This window comes from Pararge aegeria (assembly GCF_905163445.1).
Source record: "Pararge aegeria chromosome W unlocalized genomic scaffold, ilParAegt1.1 SUPER_W_unloc_4, whole genome shotgun sequence".
Taxonomy (NCBI): domain Eukaryota; kingdom Metazoa; phylum Arthropoda; class Insecta; order Lepidoptera; family Nymphalidae; genus Pararge; species Pararge aegeria.
The window spans coordinates 266,366-293,671 of record NW_024396990.1 but is presented as its reverse complement, the minus strand read 5'-3'; the positions used below and the strand labels follow the sequence as shown (position 1 = coordinate 293,671).

General features: G+C 41.3%; 2 protein-coding genes across 2 annotated transcripts; one reads left to right on the top strand and one right to left on the bottom strand.

Annotated features, from left to right (window-relative positions):
* Positions 1-2,486: 2,486 nt before the first annotated feature.
* LOC120636838 (wiskott-Aldrich syndrome protein family member 2-like) lies at positions 2,487-5,132 on the bottom strand. Its single transcript, XM_039908400.1, has 3 exons — positions 5,128-5,132; positions 3,658-4,809; positions 2,487-3,270 (listed from the first exon to the last, which is right to left on the bottom strand). The coding sequence occupies exons 1-3, from the start codon at positions 5,130-5,132 to the stop codon at positions 2,664-2,666; spliced, it is 1,764 nt and encodes a 587-aa protein (XP_039764334.1). The 3' UTR covers positions 2,487-2,663.
* Positions 5,133-9,908: 4,776 nt separating this feature from the next.
* Positions 9,909-14,630, top strand: LOC120636837. Its single transcript, XM_039908399.1, has 2 exons — positions 9,909-10,469; positions 13,392-14,630. Exons 1-2 carry the CDS (start codon positions 9,909-9,911, stop codon positions 14,628-14,630), a joined length of 1,800 nt encoding a protein of 599 aa, XP_039764333.1.
* The last annotated feature ends 12,676 nt before the right edge of the window (positions 14,631-27,306 follow it).

The window sequence follows — 27,306 nt, the reverse complement described above, 5'->3', positions numbered from 1 at the left end:
TGGCAAATTTCTTCTAGAAATTGGTCCCCAAATTGTAAATTACCGTCCTCATCCACATAAACTTTTTCAAGCTCTTTTGTCAAAGTTATCCAGACTCTTCTTACCTGGTGCCTTTTTTTATGCTATTTTTTACTTTCACATACGCAGATGTTTTCAATATTTCTTTATGAAGATTAACTGGTTGTAACTCCCCGGGTATTGCGTACACTTTGTTATCACTTGTGGCTATTGAGGTTATAGCAAAAACGTTCGATTTTCCATCATTCCCAGGCGTCAGTGTAAATTCAAAACGAAGTTTCTCCATTTCCAATTGACGTTAATAAACAAAAATGTCGTTTTATAATAGGTTTTTAGTTTACTTCGTATGATTTCGTCAACTGAAACAACTTAAATGTGTTGCTCTGTAAAAACAAAGATTTATTTCGTTATTTTTATTACATTACGCTACAATTCAATTTTGAGACAAATATGTAAATCACTCCTACCTGTAAAAACAAAGAAACGACATTTAAAGTTTATTTCTTAAGTAAGTTCACAAATGGTTTTTTGATTTATTCCGTTATCCGTTATAAGTCACGCACAATGACACATCAAAATTGTCTTTTTCTGACTGCCATATTTGTTACTGTTTTATCATAACTTTTGAACTGCTTTGCCGACGGCTTGGAGCGCGGGAGAATTTAAATTATACAATATTGAAACTCTAAAGAAATATACTTTCTTTACATATATATATACTACAGCAATACACACATCTCTTAAATGGAGTATTGTAAGCTATTTTGAGTGCTTTGTTTTGGATAATTTGTAATAATTTATAATTAGTTGAACAAGTATTACTCCAAATGGGGCAAGCATAAGTTATTGTTGGCCTGACAAGTACAATATAAATTTTTAGCTTGGTAGACGCGCTAAGTTTCCTTTTTTCGATTTAAGATTAGGCTGAGGGCACCAAGTGTTTGTGCACCTCTTACTCGTAAATCTGCAATGTGCTTCGACCAATTTAGTTTTACGTCCATGTTTAACCCAAGATAGCACACTTACCGCCGCTCCTGGTCGAGACTTTTTACGAGTCCACTGTCGGGGTGTTATTTCTGGCCTTCTGCGCCACCCTGCAAAAAGAAAAATAATTAATTTCATTGGAAAATTTTTGGACTTTTTCCGAAAATTTTCCGAGTTTCTAAATTTTTTAACTAAATTTTCACATAAGCGTGTGCTCCTCACTGGACTGCACGACACCCGCACGCGCGAGAGCGGCGCGCACGCGAATTTCGCACATTTTAGACGGTCTAAAAAGACATAAATCTTGAACCGAGGCTTCATAGGCCCTACAAAACTGCCATACTTTGAGTGATTTCATTCAACAATTTGACTGCTAAACACACTTACCGCCGCTCCTGGTCGAGACTTTTTACGAGTCCACTGTCGGGGTGTTATTTTTGGCCTTCTGCGCCACCCTGCAAAAAGAAAATAATTAATTTCATTGGAAAATTTTTGGACTTTTTCCGAAAATTTTCCGAGTTTCTAAATTTTTTAACTAAATTTTTACATAAGCGTGTGCTCCTCACTGGACTGCACGACACCCGCACGCGCGAGAGCGGCGCGCACGCGAATTTCGCACATTTTAGACGGTCTAAAAAGACATAAATCTTGAACCGAGGCTTCATAGGCCCTACAAAACTGCCATACTTTTTTTTTTTTTTTTTTTTTTCTTAAGAATACTTTATTTGTTGGTCAGAAAAATATGAATACAATTGTTTTTCTACAGAAAGTAATTATTTATAGTAAATCAATAGACAATGAATAAAAAGCAGTAGACAATGAATCAGTATTTAGTGACAGAGAATATTTATTCAAACATTATATTATTAAGTAAGGTAACAGAATCTAATTTTAATTGAAAAAATGGGGTTTTTGTTGGTCTAGTACTATACCTAGCTGGTACTATAGTTATTAAAAAATCAGGAAGGAAGCAAATAATATACTATTCCTTATTGAGTATCAAAGTAACATTAAAATTAAATTAAATTCTTAACTTAAGTATGCTAATAATAAATTTAATAACAAAGTATTTATATCAAATGTAAATTTTCAAATTAAATGACTTTTACAATGCAAATACACAATTTAAAAAAAAAATAGCTAGTTTTCGAGTATCGTATGTCCTACATGTTTGAGACAATGCAAATTATGTATTTTTTGGAAGTTTATACAACTTGGTAAAAAAATGTCTTCATAAAAATTATTTTTTACAGATGGATGATATTAACCTTTATTACTTAGGGTTTTAACCTTTCAAACATACTATCTATACCACCACAATACACCATAATATAGCTACAGCATTTTTGCGGCGCATCAAAAGACTCAATCTTATACAGGTACTAAACATATTTAATTGATTTTAATATTTCTGTAATTATTCTCTGAAATTATAATTTTTATTTTAGGGACGCAAATGTCAAAGTCAATGTAATAAAAAAACTTTTATTCAAAATAATGTTGCTTGAAGTGATGGCAATATTAGTTATTAAATTTATGTTTTTATTAGAATGCACAAACAAATTTAGGACCGACAGGATTAGAAACGGGAACTCTCTCGCATTGGCGGTATGACGACCATGTATGGTGAAGGCCGCGATTGCAGTCGCCAGTTCGCAGAACTACTGATGCCTGGGGTAGTAGGGCGGCGGGTACCGTTCCATCGCGTAGTGGCTGGGCTGATGTACGGGCGGCGGCGCGGGCGCAGCGGTCGGCGCGAACGAGACGGGCGGCGGGGGCGCGGGCGGCATCGCAAGTGGAACGTGTGCTCGCATTGCCTGGCTGTCTTGAGCCATTTGCATACCTGCTGTGTGGGCGCCTGCGAAGGGTGAAGGGTAGTAAAGCCCTGCTGGCGGCATTGGCTGATAGTGCTGGTAAGGCGGCGGCGCGGGCGCAACTTGAGGTTGCAAGAACGCCGGAGATGTCGCAACTCCGTGCGCAGTCGGCGGTGGGAACCTACTCGAACTCACTGATGACACGGGTATATCTTGCCTATTCGAGTATTGTTGGGAGTCACTTATGTTACTATTATTTGAGCTTGCGTTGTTGCTTGTATCTAGGTTCACTTCTGCAGGCGCTGTTTCGTCAGTTGAATTAATTTGTTGTAAAATGTCCAAAAACGTTTGCAATATCTCAGGAGATGCGTTATTTTTATTATTGTGTTTTATTTTGACAGGATTACTTTCTCCAGCCAAAGAAGATAAAGCTTGAATAAGTGATTCATCAAAGCTCTTTTGTTGTGCCGTGACTGACGCTAACGCTGCTTGACTGAACATAGTATTATTGGATTGATTTTTATGGGCTCCGGACGCTAACGCTCCATGATTGTACATAGTATTATTGGATTGATTTTGAGAGGTTCCTGACGCTAACGCAGCTGGATTGTACATAGTATTATTGGATTGATTTTTATGTGCTCCTGACGCTAACGCAGCTGGATTGTACATAGTATTATTGGATTGATTTTTATGTGCTCCTGACGCCAACGCTGCTTGATTGTACAAAGCATTATTGGATTGATTTTGAGAGGTTCCTGACGCTAACGCAGCTGGATTGAACATAGTATTATTGGATTGATTTTTATGTGCTCCTGACGCTAACGCAGCTGGATTGAACATAGTATTATTGGATTGATTTTTATGTGCTCCCAAATCGCCGCCCTTGGCGTCGCCCATCATGTATTCCATGAGTTGTAATAAAAATTGATTAGGCACGGTTGAAACACCTGCATTTGACGGTTCTTCATCAAATATAGTATTATTGGATTGATTTTGAGGGATTCCTGCATTGAACGGTTCTTGATCAAATATAGTATTATTATTGGATTGATTTTGAGAGATTCCCTCTACATTTTCTTCAACGAACTTTTGAAACAAATCAGTGCTGATTAGTGACTTCAATATTTCTTTCAAGTTCTGGTACTCCTCAATCATTTTTTTATAATCGAGAGTCCCATATTCCTCCTCTTCATTAATAGCTTCTAATTGTTTTTTTATCGCATCGATCCTTAGTTCCCTTTGCACACAATTTTCACACAGCTGGTCTGCAATTGTTTCATCCTCTCCCTTTTTCATTTTGATTCGCACATTTGAATCGTCATTCGAGGCTTTCCTTTTCGTAGGTTCGCTACTTTTTATTTGAGCGTGCGCTGGCATTATTGGCGGTGGTGGTTTACTGGAATCATATACCGGTATAGGTGGAGGTGGATGGGCCATTGTAAAAGGTGCCGTTGGAGGGGGTGCTGTAAATACAGGCGCCTGCTGCTGAACTGAAGTAGTTGGAACCGTCGTTGGCGGCGGCGGCGGCGGCGGCGGCGGCGGCGGCAGCGGTGGTTGTCCAATAGGCATCACGGGACGCGGGGCGATTGGCGCAACCGACACGACGGGCGGTCGCGGGAACGCTGCAGCGGGGGCAACACTAGCCGGCGCAGACACAGCCGGCAAAGGTGGTGGCGGTGGCGGCGGAGGTGGGCCCGCGTAACTCTCTTGTATGTATAATGCAATCTGGGGGATAGTCTCAGCTGCGGCTGCAGACATGTTGGCGTGACGCTCCGCTAAAACCCGCGGCAGTTGCCCGGTAGATTTGAACAAACTCTGCTCCTCCTTAGTGGCGTGCAGATATGTACACAGTTCGCGAGAACATCCAGCCGAATTTTGAAAGTCGTGACAGAACTTCAAAGTCTTTTTCATAACCTCGAACACAAGCTCGTGGCGGTACTTGCACTGTGCACCCTTGTTACACTGCCCCCATATAAAGTCCCGGCAGAAACTTTATTTGACATAAAGAACTTAAAGAGACCGGCAAAAAGTTTATTTGACATATCTCGGTATTGCTCCCAGGCAATTTACTAGTGACAGTTTGGGTTGCTCTATACACAGCCCAAACATAACAATTACCAATTGTTACATGACTTGGGGCACTTTACACCCCCAAAAATAACAACATTAGAGGAACTTCAGTCCGCTTATTATCTTACTGACTGAAGCTCTTGACAAATTTTAATCAATAAAAATTACAAAATTATCGACCATTGGCAGGCAATTTACACCTCCCAATAATTCTAATTAGGTTAGAATAGTGTAGGACCACATTAAATACTGTGATATAGCCAATTTGTAATTCCCTGTTATTTATTAATTTGTATGTTTGTATCGTTGTATTGTTAGTTGTGTGACTTTTAAACTCTAAACTTACTTACGAATTATTATAATGGCATTCAGAGCGTCAAATGCAACTAAATCTTCTAACGTGGCCAGTGTCAACGTTAAGCACGTTGACCCAGAAAACCGCAAGCGCCCTCCTGTCAAGGCACCCTCTAAAGACCTGCCCTTCTTGGCGAAGTCGGCCGCGGAAGGCCCCCTTGAGGAGCTGGCTACCACGGCAAACCAGCTCTTCCAGGAAGCCAAGACTCAGTTGGAGCAGTCTGGAAATATAAAAGCGACTATAAAAGAGACACTGATCGAGTGCCTTAGCGGCCTGTACACAATTGCGCTGAGACTCAACGACAAAGCACCGTGTCCAGTCGTTCAAACTGCTCCCGTCGCTGACTTTGCCAAGGAGGTCTTGGAAGAAATCAGAAAACAGAGTGATCTTGTAGTTGCGGCCAGAACTGATATGGGTGCCGTCAGAGAAACGGTCGAAAAACTCAACGACGACATTAACAAAAACACTTTAGGCGGCATCTCATATGCGGCAATGGCCGCAACCACCAAATCGGAGAAGACCTCTTTCTCCCAGCCTGAGCGGGTCCACTCGCTGATCGTATCTTCAGTTGACGCTCATGATACCAGTGACGATGTGATTGTGAAAATCAGAACTGCAGTGAGCGCAAAGATATCGGGCCTGCGGGTGGACCGGCTCAGGAAAGTGAGAGATCAAAAAGTGGTGTTGGGATGTCAGACCCAGGAAGAGCTGGCCAAGGTAGCAGATAAGCTCAGGTCTGGCAATCCAACACTACTAATAGAAGAGAAAGCAAATAAAGACCCGTTGATTATAATAAAAAATGTTCTTAGCTATAATACAGACGAAGACATAACGGGCGCTCTGAAAAACCAGAATGCACACCTGCTGGCGGGGATACCTGAAGGGAACTACAGGGCCGTGGTGCGGTATCGACGGAAAGCGAGAAACCCACTCGAATGCCACGCGGTCCTGCAGGTGTCCCCATCAGTGTGGCAAAACCTTACCCAGGCTGGCAAGGTGCACGTGGATTTGCAGAGGGTGCAGGTCGAAGACCAGTCTCCGTTAATCCAGTGCACACGATGTCTGTCTTACGGGCACGGTAGGAAACTCTGCACGGAAGCGGCAGACCAGTGCAGTCATTGTACTGGGCCGCACCTGAGGAGGGACTGCCCACACTGGATGGCAGGAGAAAAGGCTACGTGTCGCAATTGTCAGGCGGCCAAACTGGATAAACTGGACCACGACACCTTTGACAAAGAATGCCCAATCCGCAAAAAATGGGATAGGCTGGCAAGACTTTGTGTCGCCTACTGTTAAAGGCATCACTAGAGCAATAGCGCATGATATTAGCGACGGCAGAGCGGCGAGCTTTAACCAAGTTGCAACAAACCTCGAAATCAGTAAAATAGAACTAAAGAATAACAAACAAAATGTGAAAAGGAAAAAATTGAGCGGGTTTCATGAGAAACTCGAACAAATTTTAATTGAGCATATAAAAGGAATAAACTTATATTTCATCAAAATAGCCTATATAGAACCAAAAATTAACATTAATAAATTTAGGAAACATCACTTACCAATCTCAAACGTCAAGCTCGTCACGCCGAAACCGAAAGTCGCCACCGATGCGCTATATACACCTAAAATAAAAAGAAAAAAGATATGAATATTAATATAGGGTTACTAAGATAAGGGGTGTAAGTGGGTGTGGCTAGTACCAGTCAGCCTCCCAAATTGCCAACCTCACCTGCACGTGGTGCACCCTGCCGTTTAACCGACGAGGCTCTGGCGACCGACAAGTGGCGGTATAACCACTTCGAATTGGCTAGGCTGAACGCAGGCGCCCACACAGCAGGTATGCAAATGGCTCAAGACAGCCAGGCAATGCGAGCACACGTTCCACTTGCGATGCCGCCCGCGCCCCCGCCGCCCGTCTCGTTCGCGCCGACCGCTGCGCCCGCGCCGCCGCCCGTACATCAGCCCAGCCACTACGCGATGGAACGGTCCCGCCGCCCTACTACCCCAGGCATCAGTAGTTCTGCGAACTGGCGACTGCAATCGCGGCCTTCACCATACATGGTCGTCATACCGCCAATGCGAGAGAGTTCCCGTTTCTAATCCTGTCGGTCCTAAATTTGTTTGTGCATTCTAATAAAAACATAAATTTAATAACTAATATTGCCATCACTTCAAGCAACATTATTTTGAATAAAAGTTTTTTTATTACATTGACTTTGACATTTGCGTCCCTAAAATAAAAATTATAATTTCAGAGAATAATTACAGAAATATTAAAATCAATTAAATATGTTTAGTACCTGTATAAGATTGAGTCTTTTGATGCGCCGCAAAAATGCTGTAGCTATATTATGGTGTATTGTGGTGGTATAGATAGTATGTTTGAAAGGTTAAAACCCTAAGTAATAAAGGTTAATATCATCCATCTGTAAAAAATAATTTTTATGAAGACATTTTTTTACCAAGTTGTATAAACTTCCAAAAAATACATAATTTGCATTGTCTCAAACATGTAGGACATACGATACTCGAAAACTAGCTATTTTTTTTTTAAATTGTGTATTTGCATTGTAAAAGTCATTTAATTTGAAAATTTACATTTGATATAAATACTTTGTTATTAAATTTATTATTAGCATACTTAAGTTAAGAATTTAATTTAATTTTAATGTTACTTTGATACTCAATAAGGAATAGTATATTATTTGCTTCCTTCCTGATTTTTTAATAACTATAGTACCAGCTAGGTATAGTACTAGACCAACAAAAACCCCATTTTTTCAATTAAAATTAGATTCTGTTACCTTACTTAATAATATAATGTTTGAATAAATATTCTCTGTCACTAAATACTGATTCATTGTCTACTGCTTTTTATTCATTGTCTATTGATTTACTATAAATAATTACTTTCTGTAGAAAAACAATTGTATTCATATTTTTCTGACCAACAAATAAAGTATTCTTAAGAAAAAAAAAAAAAAAAAAAAAAAAAGTATGGCAGTTTTGTAGGGCCTATGAAGCCTCGGTTCAAGATTTATGTCTTTTTAGACCGTCTAAAATGTGCGAAATTCGCGTGCGCGCCGCTCTCGCGCGTGCGGGTGTCGTGCAGTCCAGTGAGGAGCACACGCTTATGTAAAAATTTAGTTAAAAAATTTAGAAACTCGGAAAATTTTCGGAAAAAGTCCAAAAATTTTCCAATGAAATTAATTATTTTCTTTTTGCAGGGTGGCGCAGAAGGCCAAAAATAACACCCCGACAGTGGACTCGTAAAAAGTCTCGACCAGGAGCGGCGGTAAGTGTGTTTAGCAGTCAAATTGTTGAATGAAATCACTCAAAGTATGGCAGTTTTGTAGGGCCTATGAAGCCTCGGTTCAAGATTTATGTCTTTTTAGACCGTCTAAAATGTGCGAAATTCGCGTGCGCGCCGCTCTCGCGCGTGCGGGTGTCGTGCAGTCCAGTGAGGAGCACACGCTTATGTGAAAATTTAGTTAAAAAATTTAGAAACTCGGAAAATTTTCGGAAAAAGTCCAAAAATTTTCCAATGAAATTAATTATTTTTCTTTTTGCAGGGTGGCGCAGAAGGCCAGAAATAACACCCCGACAGTGGACTCGTAAAAAGTCTCGACCAGGAGCGGCGGTAAGTGTGTTTAGCAGTCAAATTGTTGAATGAAATCACTCAAAGTATGGCAGTTTTGTAGGGCCTATGAAGCCTCGGTTCAAGATTAATGTCTTTTTAGACCGTCTAAAATGTGCGAAATTCGCGTGCGCGCCGCTCTTGCGCGTGCGGGTGTCGTGCAGTCCAGTGAGGAGCACACGCTTATGTGAAAATTTAGTTAAAAAATTTAGAAACCCGGAAAATTTTCGGAAAAAGTCCAAAATTTTTCCAATGAAATTAATTATTTTTCTTTTTGCAGGGTGGCGCAGAAGGCCAGAAATAACACCCCGACAGTGGACTCGTAAAAAGTCTCGACCAGGAGCGGGGGTAAGTGTGTTTAGCAGTCAAATTGTTGAATGAAATCACTCAAAGTATGGCAGTTTTGTAGGGCCTATGAAGCCTCGGTTCAAGATTTATGTCTTTTTAGACCGTCTAAAATGTGCGAAATTCGCGTGCGCGCCGCTCTCGCGCGTGCGGGTGTCGTGCAGTCCAGTGAGGAGCACACGCTTATGTGAAAATTTAGTTAAAAAATTTAGAAACTCGGAAAATTTTCGGAAAAAGTCCAAAAATTTTCCAATGAAATTAATTATTTTTCTTTTTGCAGGGTGGCGCAGAAGGCCAGAAATAACACCCCGACAGTGGACTCGTAAAAAGTCTCGACCAGGAGCGGCGGTAAGTGTGTTTAGCAGTCAAATTGTTGAATGTTTGGGGGTCAGAGTTGCTCGCGTCCGTAGGTTTTACCAAAGACAGGTTGGAACCCTCGTTACCCTACACGTGGCCCCTGGGTGGTGCAAAATGAGCAACAAAAACAAAGGTGGTAGGTTTGGTCCGTGGCTTGAAATACCACCCTGCGAGCAAAGCCGCGCCGCTAAATGATTTGCCATGTGTCACGATTTACTGTGTCATACGACTGGTCGTGTTCCGGAGCGATGCTCGTAGTAGCTAATTGAGGGGAAATGGGTTTGTACAGTTGTGCTGCATTTGATGATAGGTTTTGATCCGTGTTGTCATGGCGCCGGGCGTCTCGATTTGGAGAGCAGCGGGATCCGAAGCACGGTGCACCGCTGGCCGACCGCAGGTAGTAGGGGGCCCAATTAGTAGGTTAGCCACCTATGAAAGGCTGCCCCGCCACCTCGCGAAAAATCCTGGGATGGCCTTCATCGTGCCGGTTGGCGACCGGAGAGAGGTCCCGATGGCGATTCCCAGGGGGGTTCGGGCGTCCCCGCGGTCTCCAGTCGAGTCTACCATCAGCGTCGCGGTGACGAAGGTCATGGTATCTAAAATGCTGCATCTCGTACAACTTCCAATTCCCCTACCTATCCACTACCCCCACATAATAATGAAGCGTAACAGAAAAAGAAGTAAGGTTACACAGCGGCTGCACTACCTCTCATTCACAGTGCACCTCTCTAACATTCGAGGACTGCACTCCAATCTCTCTCTCTATCTTGAGACCTCTAAGCCGCATATGCTTTTCCTTACGGAGACGCAAATAGTCAGTCCTGCAGATGTAGGATACCTGCAGTACCCCGGGTACTCGCTTGAGCACAATTTTAAACCTCGCGCAGGGGTCTGCATGTGCATGCATGGGTATGTCGCAGTAGAGTGGGGTCCTTTTATAGTAATAGGCTGCTACATCTCCCCAAATTCTGGTCTCGACGCATATGAATCATACTTGGACGAGTTAGCTATATGCATCCGTAGATACTTACCTCGCCCAATGCTGGTTCTAGGTGACTTCAATGCGCACTCGAGAGTATGGGGAGACAAAAGAAATGATCGGAGGGGCGATATCATCCAGGAATGGGCAGCAGAACTTGACCTGCGGCTTCTTAATCAAGGCTCTACAAGCACCTGTGTTAGGTGGCAGGGGGAGTCCATCGTAGATCTTACGTGGGCGACCGCTTCTGCATCACACATGGTATCGGGATGGAGAGTTGCAGAGGAAATCATCACACTCTCAGATCATAGACACATAATCTTTGTGGTGGCACAGCGGCCTCTGGCTCTCAACGGCCGCCTCAGTAGCGGCCCTGTGCGGAGATGGTCACTAAAGAAGCTTGACCGAGACTTGCTGGTTGCTGCTGCCCATGTCGCGGCCTGGCCATCGGGTTCACAGGATTTTCCTCCTAATCCAGAAGACGAAGCGACCTGGTTTCGAGGTACCATGTCAGCTATATGCGATACCGCAATGCCACGAGCCAGACTGTCCAGAAAGAGAGCAGTGTATTGGTGGTCAGAAGAAATTTCGCAACTGCGTAACGTCTGCCTTAATTTCAGACGTCAGTACACGAGAGCGAGAAGAAGACGGAGAGCCACAACAGGATCAATCGCTGTTGCATACGCAAATTACCGGGAAGCCACAAAAGCGCTCCAGACCGCAATAGCAAATGCCAAGGCCAAATGTTGGAAAGAGCTTTTAGAAGGACTAGATAGAGATCCATGGGGGCGCCCGTACAAAATGGTACTGGGAAAACTCAGACCGTCAATTCCTCCATTGACGGAGACCCTGGATCTTGACCTGGTTATGAGGGTGGTTGATACTCTCTTTCCTACTATCCGGGACAGCTCAGCAACTTCTATATTGCTATCAGGTCAAAGTGCTTGGTGTGAGGAGCTAGAAGTGTCGGAGAAGGAGCTAGACCGAGCAGTGAAACGTCTCGCAAAACGCAACACCGCACCCGGGCCAGACGGTATACCTGGGCGAGCCTGGATTTTAGCCTTGGAGGCGTTAGGAAAAAGGCTAAGGGGCCTATTTAACAGCTGCCTTCGTTCAGGTGTCTTCCCATCCGACTGGAAGAAAGCCAGACTAGTCCTTCTAAAAAAGAAAGGCAGGTCCATAGATTCCCCATCAACTTATCGACCCATATGTCTGCTGGACGAAGTCGGTAAACTATTTGAGAGGATTATTGCCTCCCGCCTAACTGACCACCTGACGCAGGTGGGTCCTGATTTGTCTGAATGCCAGTTCGGTTTCCGGCAGGGCCGTTCAACAGTGGATACGATTCTTCGTGTTCGAGCTATCTCACAACGGGCCGTTAATGGGGGTGGAGTAGCGTTGGCGGTGAGCTTAGATATTGTGAACGCCTTTAACTCCCTACCCTGGAGGGCTATTAGGGAAGCTTTAATTCACCACAACGTCCCTTCGTACCTACGTGATATGGTTGGAGCCTACCTGAGTGACAGATCTATCCAATACATAGGTCGGGATGGTCTCACACATGTGAGGGAGATGAGCTGCGGTGTTCCACAGGGTTCCGTGCTAGGGCCACTTTTATGGAACTTGGCATACGATGCTGTTCTTCGGGTTAGTCTACCCCCTGGTGTGCATCTAATTTGTTATGCAGACGACACTATGGTTCTGACAGAAGGGAACACTTTCGAGAAGACGCTAAGTCTTGCAGAGGTCGGTCTGGCAAGAGTAGTCACCAAAATTCACGGACTGGGACTTAGGGTAGCGCCCCACAAAACCGAAGCATTATGGTTTCATAAGCTTCCCAGGCGTTTGGAACCACCCAGCACATCAGTTCGGGTTGGTGATGACATCTGGCTCGTTGTCCGCCTTTTGATATTTTGGCGGACATGGACGCAAGGATATATGCTGAAAGTCGCACTATTAGCCAGAGGAGTACGGACGCAGAGGTGGAACCAACAGGCCAACAGGCCATCACCATTTGGCGGGTGCGTCTTGAGCAGGAAAGAAACGCTCGCCAACGCGCTGTTGGTGCAATACTCCCAAACTTTGAGGCCTGGTTGGCAAGAAGCCGTGGAAATGTCACCTTTAGACTGACACAGGTACTCACTGGGCATGGTTGTTTTGGGGAGTACTTGTGTCGGATCGGTCGCGAGGCAACACCGCGATGTCACCATTGTGGGGAGAATCAGGACACAGCACAGCATACCCTTGCGGAGTGTTCTGCTTGGAACCCAGAGCGCGTTGCCCTAGTCAGTCACGTAGGGAGCGACCTTTTTCCCTCAGCAGTAGTAGCAGCAATGCTTGCAGAGGATGAAGCATGGATTGCGATGGTCACCTTCTGCGAGATCGTAATGGCTAAAAAGGAGGCTGCCGAGCGCGATCGAGAGAGAGCCGATCCTTCTCGGAGACGACCGAGGCGTGCAGATGGCAATCATCGCCCAATTCCATCTGATCTTTAGTCCCAGATGAAGGGACATCGGGTCGTGTCGGACAGTCTGGGGCTGTCGCCGTTTAATACCAATTTACACGACCCGGGTAGGATAGCAGCTTGCCGTAGCCAAAGCAAGGCAAATGAGGTCGGGGGAATATTTTCTCCCGGGACGAGCTCTACATGCGCTGTACGAGGGAGGCACCGGTGCGTTCTTAGGAGATCCCGGAGCCTCCCAATTATGTGCCGAGGATGGCCACCGAGGGGGTTTTAGTGGGTAAAAATCCCACATAACCCGATCTTCTTTGAGGTCGGGTATCTTTGAAGATTTCCCCCCCGATAACAAAAAAAAAAAAAAAAAAAAAGGGGTCTGCATGTACGTTCGAGACAACATCTGCTGCCAACGTCTCCGTAATTTGGAGGTACCAAACTTCTCTGTTCTGTGGTGCTTGGTAGATACGGGTTTAGAGCGTACGATTTATGCGTGCGTCTATCGTTCGCATAGCGGCGACCAGGAGACCACTCAGCTGTTCAACTATCTCTGCGAAAGGGCAGATACCGTTCAGCGTCGGTATCCGACTGCTAGGCTTGTATTTCTGGGGGATTTTAATGCCCACCACCAAGAGTGGCTATACCCGTACCAGAAAACCGATCATGCTGGGAGAGAGGCGCGCAAATTTGCATTATCGTTAGATCTCTCTCAGCTCGTTCACGTAGCCACGCGGATACCTGATGTTAACGGTCATACACCCAATTGTTTGGACCTTCTGCTAACAACCGACCCAGACAGTTTTTCGGTGTCAGTTTCAGCTCCCTTAGGTACTTCCGACCACTGTCTGGTGAAGTCTGTATCTAACTACTACCCTCCCGCCTCTGATTCCACTGTTAAGAGACGAGTGTGGCGATACAGGTTGGCAGATTGGGATGAGATGCGTCATTTCTTTGCATCCTATCCTTGGCGGCAAATTTGTTTCTCTTCCAAAGACCCTTCGAGCTGTGAGAAAGCTATATCAGGCGTGATACGTCAGGCAATGGAGTTCTTCATACCATTCTCTGACGTATCACTAGCTGGCAAAACTCCCCCGTGGTACAACGCTGAATGTGCCAGTGCAGAGGCACGAAAACAGTCTGCGTTTGTAGCTTGGGCGGATGCTCGTGCTCATAAGGCTTTGGACGTCAGGGATAAGAAAAAAGAATTCAATATTGCCGCCAAATCCTACAAGCGGGTCCTGAAAAAGTCTCGCTTCGGCCGCACCAATCGCATTGGACGTAAACTAGCTGCTCTTCCCAGTGGTAGTAAAGCTTTCTGGTCACTCGCGAAGTCGGTCGAGGCAAACTTTTGTCGTTCTTCGCTGCCGCCCTTGCAGAAACCTGACGGGTCATTGGCAGTGTCTGCAGCAGAAAAAGCAAATCTCCTTGCATCTCTGTTTGCGGAAAACTCGCGTCTGGATGCTGGAAGTACCCCCCCACCGCGCCTTCTACCGTGCGACTCAGTCATGTCTGAGGTCCATATACACCAGCACGAGGTCTTAAAAGCACTTCGCAACCTTGACGTGAGTAAAAGCCTGTCCTGCGGAACTGTGCTCCTGAGTTGTCTCCTGTGCTGACACGCTTGTTTCGACTCTCTCTAAATTCTGCTCAAGTCCCAAAATCTTGGAAGATTGCGAATGTGCAGCCAGTACCCAAGAAAGGTAGTCGTGCGGACCCGGCCAATTACAGACCTATTGCCATCACGTCCATACTCTGTAAAACTATGGAACGTGTACTCAATAACAAGCTCCTCTCATACCTAGAAGGAAACGATCTTATATCAGACCGACAGTATGGTTTCCGTAAGAACCGGTCTACTGGTGATCTTCTAGTGTATGCCACTCATACATGGGGCGAAGCCATTGAGAAACACGGTGAGGCACTTGCTGTCTCTCTGGATATCTCCAAGGCTTTTGATCGGGTCCGGCACGGCGGCCTTCTCAGTAAGCTTTCTGCTTACGGAATACCTGCTGGCCTTTGCAGCTGGATATCTGATTTTTTGAGGGAACGGTCTTTTCGAGTGGTTGTTGATGGCCACTCTTCTGACCTCATGGCTGTCAATGCCGGTGTTCCTCAGGGATCTGTCCTCTCCGCTACTCTCTTTCTGCTACACATAAACGATCTTTTGAATCCCAATCTTTTTGGGTACGCTGATGACAGCACCGTTACGGAGAGGTACTTGTCCAGCCCTAGGGCCAGTGCTAATGATATCCTTGAGCATAGAGAGTCCTTGGTGGAGCGTATTAACTTGACTCTAAAAGAGGTGTCTGATTGGGGTGACGCCAATTTGGTTAAGTTCAATGCTGCCAAGACGCAGTCGTGTTTATTTTCCGCAAAAAAGAGCCCTTTCACCTTGGCTCCCACTTTCCGGGGTGCATCCGTACCAATGAGCGACCATATTGAGCTCTTGGGTGTCAACATCTCATCCAATCTCAATTTTGGCAAATGCATCGAGTCCAAAGCCAAAGTGGCAGCTAAAAAACTTGGTATCCTCAATAAGGTTAGGCGGTACTTCACGCCAGGTCAACGCCTCGCACTGTACCAGGCTCAAGTGCGAACCTGCATGGAGTACTGTAGTCACCTGTGGGGTGGCTCTGCCAAGTACCAACTTGAAGCTTTGGATTCGGTGGATCGTCGCGCCAGGAGAATTATAGGCGACAATTCGTTATCGCAGGCGAAACTACATAGTCTCCAGCACCGACGCAATGTTGCCTGTTTATCGGTTTTTTACCGGATATACTTCGGTGAGTGTGCTCAGGAACTTCACAATCTTGTTCCCCCTTCCCCGTTTTACCACAGAACAGCGAGACACCGAGAGCGGTGGCATCCTTATGTGGTTGATATCCCATCAACACGCACGAAACGTTTTTTATCCACGTTTCTGATACGTGCCGCTAAGATGTGGAACGCCCTCCCGGTAACTGTGTTTCCTGCCACGTATAATTTAAGTACCTTCAAGGCTAGAGTGAATAGGCTTTTTCTAGGCAAGCGTGCTCCAACCTAGACCTCATCATTGCTTTCTAACGGGCATGATTGTCGTCAAACGCTGGCCTATCGTTAATAAAAAAAAAAAAAAAAAAAAAAAAAAAATGAAATCACTCAAAGTATGGCAGTTTTGTAGGGCCTATGAAGCCTCGGTTCAAGATTAATGTCTTTTTAGACCGTCTAAAATGTGCGAAATTCGCGTGCGCGCCGCTCTTGCGCGTGCGGGTGTCGTGCAGTCCAGTGAGGAGCACACGCTTATGTGAAAATTTAGTTAAAAAATTTAGAAACTCGGAAAATTTTCGGAAAAAGTCCAAAAATTTTCCAATGAAATTAATTATTTTTCTTTTTGCAGGGTGGCGCAGAAGGCCAGAAATAACACCCCGACAGTGGACTCGTAAAAAGTCTCGACCAGGAGCGGGGGTAAGTGTGTTTAGCAGTCAAATTGTTGAATGAAATCACTCAAAGTATGGCAGTTTTGTAGGGCCTATGAAGCCTCGGTTCAAGATTAATGTCTTTTTAGACCGTCTAAAATGTGCGAAATTCGCGTGCGCGCCGCTCTCGCGCGTGCGGGTGTCGTGCAGTCCAGTGAGGAGCACACGCTTATGTGAAAATTTAGTTAAAAAATTTAGAAACTCGGAAAATTTTCGGGAAAAGTCCAAAAATTTTCCAATGAAATTAATTATTTTTCTTTTTGCAGGGTGGCGCAGAAGGCCAGAAATAACACCCCGACAGTGGACTCGTAAAAAGTCTCGACCAGGAGCGGCGGTAAGTGTGCTATCTTGGGTTAAACATGGACGTAAAACTAAATTGGTCGAAGCACATTGCAGATTTACGAGTAAGAGGTGCACAAACACTTGGTGCCCTCAGCCTAATCTTAAATCGAAAAAAGGAAACTTAGCGCGTCTACCAAGCTAAAAATTTATATTGTACTTGTCAGGCCAACAATAACTTATGCTTGCCCCATTTGGAGTAATACTTGTTCAACTAATTATAAATTATTACAAATTATCCAAAACAAAGCACTCAAAATAGCTTACAATACTCCATTTAAGAGATGTGTGTATTGCTGTAGTATATATATATGTAAAGAAAGTATATTTCTTTAGAGTTTCAATATTGTATAATTTAAATTCTCCCGCGCTCCAAGCCGTCGGCAAAGCAGTTCAAAAGTTATGATAAAACAGTAACAAATATGGCAGTCAGAAAAAGACAATTTTGATGTGTCATTGTGCGTGACTTATAACGGATAACGGAATAAATCAAAAACCATTTGTGAACTTACTTAAGAAATAAACTTTAAATGTCGTTTCTTTGTTTTTACAGGTAGGAGTGATTTACATATTTGTCTCAAAATTGAATTGTAGCGTAATGTCATAAAAATAACGAAATAAATCTTTGTTTTTACAGAGCAACACATTTAAGTTGTTTCAGTTGACGAAATCATACGAAGTAAACTAAAAACCTATTATAAAACGACATTTTTGTTTATTAACGTCAATTGGAAATGGAGAAACTTCGTTTTGAATTTACACTGACGCCTGGGAATGATGGAAAATCGAACGTTTTTGCTATAACCTCAATAGCCACAAGTGATAACAAAGTGTACGCAATACCCGGGGAGTTACAACCAGTTAATCTTCATAAAGAAATATTGAAAACATCTGCGTATGTGAAAGTAAAAAATAGCATAAAAAAAGGCACCAGGTAAGAAGAGTCTGGATAACTTTGACAAAAGAGCTTGAAAAAGTTTATGTGGATGAGGACGGTAATTTACAATTTGGGGACCAATTTCTAGAAGAAATTTGCCAGGAAAAAGTTGCCGCTCTTACATCAGACACTGGTACATTGGAGAAGTTATTTGAAAAATTAGTAGAAAATACGCAGGTGAGTAAAACTCAGAGCTTGAAACATGTTGCTGAGAAGTTTGTGATAGAAAAATTTACAAGTAAAAATTCCAATGCAAACCAGTGGATTGACATTTTTGAAAAAGAATGCATACGCTTTGATGTGAAAACAGATGAACAAAAAATTGAAATACTCAGATTGTTTATGGATAAAAGTTGTGCTGATTGGTATAGCTCAATGATCATAAAATTAACCGTCAACTCTGAATGGTCAATGTAGAGAAACAAATTCTGTGAATCATTTGCGAACAAGGGATGAACCCAGTCACATATGCACTATTATTTAAATACAAAGAAGGTTCATTGTTAGATTATGCCATGAGAAAGGAAAAACTTTTGTTGGAAATGAGAAGAACAATTGACATAAGCACATTGTTGGATCTTATCGCAGCTGGTTTACCAGAGTTTATTCTTAATAGAATTGATAGAGAAGCATTACTTGATACAGTGGATTTATTCAATGAAGTGAGTAAATTTGAACACATGGTAAATAAGAGAAATTTTGTGGCTAAGGGAAAATATGGAAACCCTAGAGCACAGACTAAAAATGAAGATAAAATTCCTTGCAAAATTTGTGAAAAATTAAATAAAGGAAATCGGTACCACTCTGGGAGTTCATGTTGGTTTCGAACAAAAGAGGACGACAAATGGAAAAAAATGCTATCAAACATGTTAACAATTCGGTGATTGAAGCTGAGTTAAATGAAACCGACCAAAAAAAACGAATAGCAACACCACTAATTAATGTAAAATTATTATTAAATGATAAAGTACAAATAAATGGAATTTATGATTCCGGCTCAAATGTTTCTCTGATTAACTCAAAGTTACTTAAACTAAAAGGAAAAAGAAACAGTTCAAATGAAGCTAATTTAGTAACAATTAATGGTATTAAAAAGACAAGTGGTTTGACAACTTTAAAAATAAAAATCTTTGAATTGGAAAAAGATGTTGATGTATACATAATTGATGAAAAAAACTTTAAATATGAATTTTTGATTGGATTAGACATAATTAAAAGTTTTAAGCTTATTCAAAATGAAGACTTATCAATAACACAAAAACACTGTGTTAATACGGAAAATGAAAAAACTGAATTTTTTTTTACCAATATTAGAACAAATACAGTATTACAAGAAATACAAAAAAATAATAGCATTTGGTCGAATTACAAAATAAATTTGAATGAGCATGTTAACAAACAAGATTTCAAATTAATGATAGAGCACTTAAATCAGTATCAAAAAAATAAAATAGATAGACTAATAAGCAAATATAAATCCGTTTTTGCAAAGGACAAATATGATGTTGGTTCGGTTGATGGATATGAAGCGAGGATAGACTTATTAGTCGATAAATATTGTAGTAAGAGGCCTTATAGATGCACTATAGAAGATAAAAAGAAATAGAAAAACAAATAGCAAAATTACTGGATACTAAACTTATAGAAGAGTCCTATAGTCCATTTGCTGCGCCTGTAACATTGGCATTTAAAAAGAGGAGAACAGAAAGTCCAGGCTATGCATAGACTTCAGGGATTTAAATAAAATAGTAGTGCCTCAAGCTCAACCATTTCCCTTAATTGAAGATTTAATGATGAAAACGAGAATGCAAATTTTTTTCAACATTAGACATAAATTCAGCATTTTGGTCTATCCCTTTACGAATCGAAGATCGAAAAAAGACGGGATTCGTTACACAGGATGGACATTTTCAATGGACATGCCTTCCATTTGGGTTAAAGACCTCACCAGCAATTTTTCAGAGAATATTAAGTAATATATTGAGAAAGTATAAACTAATAGATTTCACAGTTAATTTCATTGATGATATACTCATTTATTCCGAAACTTTCGATGAACACATTGGTCATCTAACACAGTTATTAGATGCAATCAAAACAGAAGGCTTCAGGCTAAAATTTTACCAAATGCACCTTTGCATCAGACTCTGTCAAATACCTGGGTCACATAATTCAGAATAATTCTGTAAAACCACTTAAAGATAACCTGATTTCAATAAAAGATTTCCCAGTTCCAAAAACACAAAAAAATTACGAGTATATAGAAAAAAGAGCAATAATACTAGAACCATTGCATAATTTACTAAGGAAGAATCAAAAATGTGTTTGGTCAGATAAATGCCAAACAGCATTTGAAATGATAAAAAACTTGCTATGCTCACAACCAGTTCTAGAAATATATGATCAGGACTTACCAATAAACATCTATACTGATGCTTCTTTAGAAGGTATTGGGGCTATTTTAAAACAAACACAACCGGATGGTAAAGAAAATCCGGTTGCATATTTTTCAAAAAAATTAAATGAAGCACAAAAGAAAAAGAAAGCAATATACTTAGAATGCTTAGCTATCAAGGAAGCGGTGAGATACTGGCAACACTGGTTGATAGGTAAAACTTTTACAGTTTATTCAGACCACAAACCACTTGGAAACATGAATCTGAAATGTAGGGCTGATGAAGAGCTTGGTGATTTAACATATTATCTTTTACAATATGATTTTAAAATAAAATATGCACCAGGAAAACAGAATTTGGAAGCGGATTGCCTGAGCAGAAATCCGGTATTGGAGTCCAATGAAAATACAGATGAACAATTAAAAGTTGTGAACTTAATTAAACTTGAAGATATCATAAAAGATCAAAAAAATTACGAAGAAATACAAAACAAAAAAAGCAAATTAATTGAACGATGCAACGTCTTCTTCAAAATGGGTAAAAAACGAAAAAAAAAAATTCTTTCTGAACAATTTAGCTAATTGTTGAAAAACGTGCATGATAAATTTTGCCATATTGGAATTGGACAAATGCAGAAGACAATTAGTCCACACTATGCAGCTAAAAATTTGATGAAGAACATCAAAAAAGTTTGTAGTAGTTGTGAAATTTGTATTAAAAATAAATCAAGAGGACAAGATAAATTTGGATTTATGTCTCAGCTTGGCCCAGCCACGAAACCCTTTCAAATAATCTCTATAGACACGATTGGAGGCTTTGGAGGTTCCAGATCAACAAAAAGATATCTTCATTTGGTTCATCCACCCTACAGTCCTGACCTGGCTCCCAGTGATTATTATCTCTTTCCAAAAATGAAAAAAGAACTTCGGGGGAAGAAGTTCTCAAGCGATGAAGAAGTGAAGGAAGCAGTTTCAGCTTATTTTTCAGACAAAGAAAAAACATTTTTTTTTCGAGGGTATACATAAGCTAATTGAAAGATCTGAAAAATGTATTAGGGTTGCAGGAGAATATATTGAAAAGGAAAAATAAACTTGTATTTTATTTCCACGTCTTACCCCCGATGCCGCGAACTTAAAAACGCCCCCTCGTAGATACGAGTATCTGAGCGGTCATGGAAATAATTTAGCTTGGTTACCAGGAACTAAATTTCTAGGTGTGGGTACATCATTGGGAAAATTAAAACTATTTGATACAAGAACTCATAAAACAGCGCAATATTTCAGTTAACATACAGCTTATAACACAATTAGCTTTTCATCCTAAAAATAAATGTTTAGTGACTGCAAGTAAAGATGGCACTTTGAAGGTCGTGGATTTAACCATGGGAAAAGCTTTATATTCTTTAGATCTAATGCTGCAAAGAATGCTGTTACTTATTCTAAGAGTGGTGCATTTATAGCTGCGGCTACTTCAGACCGATTGGTTGGTATATGGAAAACATAATTCAAATAGAATCTTGATTTAAAAGCTAGAAAAATATGAATTGTTATGATATTTCTTTCTACTTATACCCATCAACAGAAATTAAGGGGTTTATTCCACTTGCATATATAGAAGTTTCGGAGGGATGGGCTTCGTCAGCATTGGTCTGCAACCCGTCTAGAAGAAGGAAAACTCAAAAATCAAACCCGGTACAATATTGATATGATATTTGAAAATTTGGAAACTCGAAATTAATATATATTTTTTTCTTTTTCACTTACACATTAGGCCCGTCGCGCCGCGCCACTACTATATGGGGCGAAGGTGCGAAGGTGACGGTGAGGACGAAGTACCGAGTCTGATGGCGGCGCCACACAGTGGCGTTATGTCTCTATAAAAGTGGTGGTCTTTTATTATGTTATTTATTAATGGTATTATTTCACTATCATATCAATATTGTACCCCGCACAGGGGGGAGGTACGGGTAGGTTGTGACGAAAAATAACGATACGGGACTCTTACGAGGTCTCGCAATCTCCCCCCTGTGCGGGGTACAATATTGATATGATATTAAAATAATACCATTAATAAATAACATAATAAAAGACCACCACTTTTATAGAGACATAACGCCACTGTGTGGCGCCGCCATCAGACTCGGTACTTCGTCCTCACCGTCACCTTCGCACCTTCGCCCCATATAGTAGTGGCGCGGCGCGACGGGCCTAATGTGTAAGTGAAAAAGAAAAAAAAAAAATATTAATTTCGAGTTTCCAAATTTTCAAATATCATATCAATATTGTACCCCGCACAGGGGGGAGATTGCGAGACCTCGTAAGAGTCCCGTATCGTTATTTTTCGTCACTACCTACCCGTACCTCTTCTGGATAGTTCTGCCTTATAAAGGGTTAAATGTACAGAGATGCTCCCATCTTCTAAATGTTTGAAGAAAAGTCGGAATGAACTTGCTTACTGTTGCAACTGCAATGAGGATCATCCGGCAAACTACAGTAAATGCAAAGTCAGACTAGCTTACTTGGAACGTATTCAGCAGAATAATTATGTACGGAAGCCACCTCAACTAATACATATGTCTAAACCTTTATAGAAAACTAGAACCTGGGCCAATGTTGCCGCATCTACTACAACTGATGGAGGAGCAACGGAAGCAGAAATAACACACTTCAAAAACCCGATATTACCCAAAATGTCTCAACCCATCCAAGATGATGTGGCAACCAAGGAAATGTTCGATATATTATCAATATTAAGAATACTTAAAACACAATTTACTTGTTGCAAATCTCCATTAGAGAAGGTTATGCTAGTATTAACTCACCTCAGTCAGTATATATAGTAAGAAGGAAGTTCGCATACTTTCATGGAACGCCGACGGTCTACGTGGTAAAATACATGAACTACTCGATTTGGCAGTGCATGTTGTATCTGTTGATATATTATTTATATGCGTTTACTTGCTATCGACAAGATAAGCATCCCAGTGGCCGTGGTCAGGGTGTTGCTATCTTAATTAAAAGCAATATAAAACAATCCCTGATTACCGTTCCTATCACTAAAAATATTGAAGCAATTGGCATTAGCATTAAGTTATAAGGTGTTGAACATATTTTAGTGTCTGCTTACCAGTCCCCTAACTTACCGCTTCTTCAGTATGATCTTGATATTTTATTAAATCTTGGCCCCCATGTACTCATCTCCGGTGACTTCAATGTTAATAATGACTATTGTCAAAGCAGCTACACAAATACCCGAGGCAGAGTCTTGTTTCATCATATGCTGCATAACTACTACAATATTCTAGCTCCTGATAGTCCCACACAGGTGAATTATTTATCCGATTATAAAACTACTAAACCCGATTTGGTCCTGGCACATAATATTGTAAACATTAGTGAAGTCCAGGTAGTAGTAGCACTCTCATCAAATCATTACCCTATTAGCTATAGTATAGGAGGCAACCTACACCGCAATAAGATAGCTCGTTATTACCTGTATAACGATGCCAACTGAGGTGACTATCGTAATTGGTTGGATGAAAATATTAACATGTCATTCAAGAACCTTTTCCTCTGTAAATGAAATTGATCTTGCCATAGACCATTTGCAAAGAACCATTATTCGTGCGAGAGACTGCACAGTCCCTATGGGTACATATAAGACTAATAACGTTACTAAGTTGCCCCGACATGTTAGACAACTGATAAGTTACAAAAATTCGCGTCGCGTTGATAATTGTCTTACTAAAGGAGCTCTAAAAAAATTTGTTCGCCGTCTAATAAATCGTTTTTGTAGCTTGAATGAAGTGGTAACTAAGAACATTTCTGATAACAAATGGAATAAAACATTTTCAAAGATTGAAAACCCAAGAGTCGAGGAGTGGCGCGTATCTAGATCTCTGAAACCCAAGCGAATTACAATACCCCTCCTTAAGTATCCGGATGGAACCTTGACATCCAATGCAATTCCCTTCATTATCGAGATTGCGAGACCTCGTAAGAGTCCCGTATCGTTATTTTTCGTCACTACCTACCCGTACCTCCCCCCTGTGCGGGGTACAATATTGATATGATATTAAAATAATACCATTAATAAATAACATAATAAAAGACCACCACTTTTATAGAGACATAACGCCACTGTGTGGCGCCGCCATCAGACTCGGTACTTCGTCCTCACCGTCACCTTCGCACCTTCGCCCCATATAGTAGTGGCGCGGCGCGACGGGCCTAATGTGTAAGTGAAAAAGAAAAAAAAAATATTAATTTCGAGTTTCCAAATTTTCAAATATCATATCAATATTGTACCCCGCACAGGGGGGAGATTGCGAGACCTCGTAAGAGTCCCGTATCGTTATTTTTCGTCACTACCTACCCGTACCTCTTCTGGATAGTTCTGCCTTATAAAGGGTTAAATGTACAGAGATGCTCCCATCTTCTAAATGTTTGAAGAAAAGTCGGAATGAACTTGCTTACTTTTGCAACTGCAATGAGGATCATCCGGCAAACTACAGTAAATGCAAAGTCAGACTAGCTTACTTGGAACGTATTCAGCAGAATAATTATGTACGGAAGCCACCTCAACTAATACATATGTCTAAACCTTTATAGAAAACTAGAACCTGGGCCAATGTTGCCGCATCTACTACAACTGATGGAGGAGCAACGGAAGCAGAAATAACACACTTCAAAAACCCGATATTACCCAAAATGTCTCAACCCATCCAAGATGATGTGGCAACCAAGGAAATGTTCGATATATTATCAATATTAAGAATACTTAAAACACAATTTACTTGTTGCAAATCTCCATTAGAGAAGGTTATGCTAGTATTAACTCACCTCAGTCAGTATATATAGTAAGAAGGAAGTTCGCATACTTTCATGGAACGCCGACGGTCTACGTGGTAAAATACATGAACTACTCGATTTGGCAGTGCATGTTGTATCTGTTGATATATTATTTATATGCGTTTACTTGCTATCGACAAGATAAGCATCCCAGTGGCCGTGGTCAGGGTGTTGCTATCTTAATTAAAAGCAATATAAAACAATCCCTGATTACCGTTCCTATCACTAAAAATATTGAAGCAATTGGCATTAGCATTAAGTTATAAGGTGTTGAACATATTTTAGTGTCTGCTTACCAGTCCCCTAACTTACCGCTTCTTCAGTATGATCTTGATATTTTATTAAATCTTGGCCCCCATGTACTCATCTCCGGTGACTTCAATGTTAATAATGACTATTGTCAAAGCAGCTACACAAATACCCGAGGCAGAGTCTTGTTTCATCATATGCTGCATAACTACTACAATATTCTAGCTCCTGATAGTCCCACACAGGTGAATTATTCATCCGATTATAAAACTACTAAACCCGATTTGGTCCTGGCACATAATATTGTAAACATTAGTGAAGTCCAGGTAGTAGTAGCACTCTCATCAAATCATTACCCTATTAGCTATAGTATAGGAGGCAACCTACACCGCAATAAGATAGCTCGTTATTACCTGTATAACGATGCCAACTGAGGTGACTATCGTAATTGGTTGGATGAAAATATTAACATGTCATTCAAGAACCTTTTCCTCTGTAAATGAAATTGATCTTGCCATAGACATATGTATTAGTTGAGGTGGCTTCCGTACATAATTATTCTGCTGAATACGTTCCAAGTAAGCTAGTCTGACTTTGCATTTACTGTAGTTTGCCGGATGATCCCCATTGCAGTTGCAAAAGTAAGCAAGTTCATTCCGACTTTTCTTCAAACATTTAGAAGATGGGAGCATCTCTGTACATTTAACCCTTTATAAGGCAGAACTATCCAGAAGAGGTACGGGTAGGTAGTGACGAAAAATAACGATACGGGACTCTTACGAGGTCTCGCAATCTCCCCCCTGTGCGGGGTACAATATTGATATGATATTTGAAAATTTGGAAACTCGAAATTAATATATTTTTTTTTCTTTTTCACTTACACATTAGGCCCGTCGCGCCGCGCCACTACTATATGGGGCGAAGGTGCGAAGGTGACGGTGAGGACGAAGTACCGAGTCTGATGGCGGCGCCACACAGTGGCGTTATGTCTCTATAAAAGTGGTGGTCTTTTATTATGTTATTTATTAATGGTATTATTTTAATATCATATCAATATTGTACCCCGCACAGGGGGGAGGTACGGGTAGGTAGTGACGAAAAATAACGATACGGGACTCTTACGAGGTCTCGCAATCTCGATAATGAAGGGAATTGCATTGGATGTCAAGGTTCCATCCGGATACTTAAGGAGGGGTATTGTAATTCGCTTGGGTTTCAGAGATCTAGATACGCGCCACTCCTCGACTCTTGGGTTTTCAATCTTTGAAAATGTTTTATTCCATTTGTTATCAGAAATGTTCTTAGTTACCACTTCATTCAAGCTACAAAAACGATTTATTAGACGGCGAACAAATTTTTTTAGAGCTCCTTTAGTAAGACAATTATCAACGCGACGCGAATTTTTGTAACTTATCAGTTGTCTAACATGTCGGGGCAACTTAGTAACGTTATTAGTCTTATATGTACCCATAGGGACTGTGCAGTCTCTCGCACGAATAATGGTTCTTTGCAAATGGTCTATGGCAAGATCAATTTCATTTACAGAGGAAAAGGTTCTTGAATGACATGTTAATATTTTCATCCAACCAATTACGATAGTCACCTCAGTTGGCATCGTTATACAGGTAATAACGAGCTATCTTATTGCGGTGTAGGTTGCCTCCTATACTATAGCTAATAGGGTAATGATTTGATGAGAGTGCTACTACTACCTGGACTTCACTAATGTTTACAATATTATGTGCCAGGACCAAATCGGGTTTAGTAGTTTTATAATCGGATGAATAATTCACCTGTGTGGGACTATCAGGAGCTAGAATATTGTAGAAGTTATGCAGCATATGATGAAACAAGACTCTGCCTCGGGTATTTGTGTAGCTGCTTTGACAATAGTCATTATTAACATTGAAGTCACCGGAGATGAGTACATGGGGGCCAAGATTTAATAAAATATCAAGATCATACTGAAGAAGCGGTAAGTTAGGGGACTGGTAAGCAGACACTAAAATATGTTCAACACCTTATAACTTAATGCTAATGCCAATTGCTTCAATATTTTTAGTGAT

Coding starts and splice junctions, on each gene's coding strand:
- LOC120636838 (XM_039908400.1), bottom strand. Junction 3,271..3,657: donor AATCAATCCAATAATACTAT/GTTCAATCCAGC, acceptor ACAACAAAAGAG/CTTTGATGAATCACTTATTC.
- LOC120636837 (XM_039908399.1), top strand. CDS start 9,909: ATGGCGCCGGGCGTCTCGATTTGGAGAGCAGCGGGATCCGAAGCACGG. Junction 10,470..13,391: donor ATTTTAAACCTCGCGCAGGG/GTCTGCATGTGC, acceptor AAAAAAAAAGGG/GTCTGCATGTACGTTCGAGA.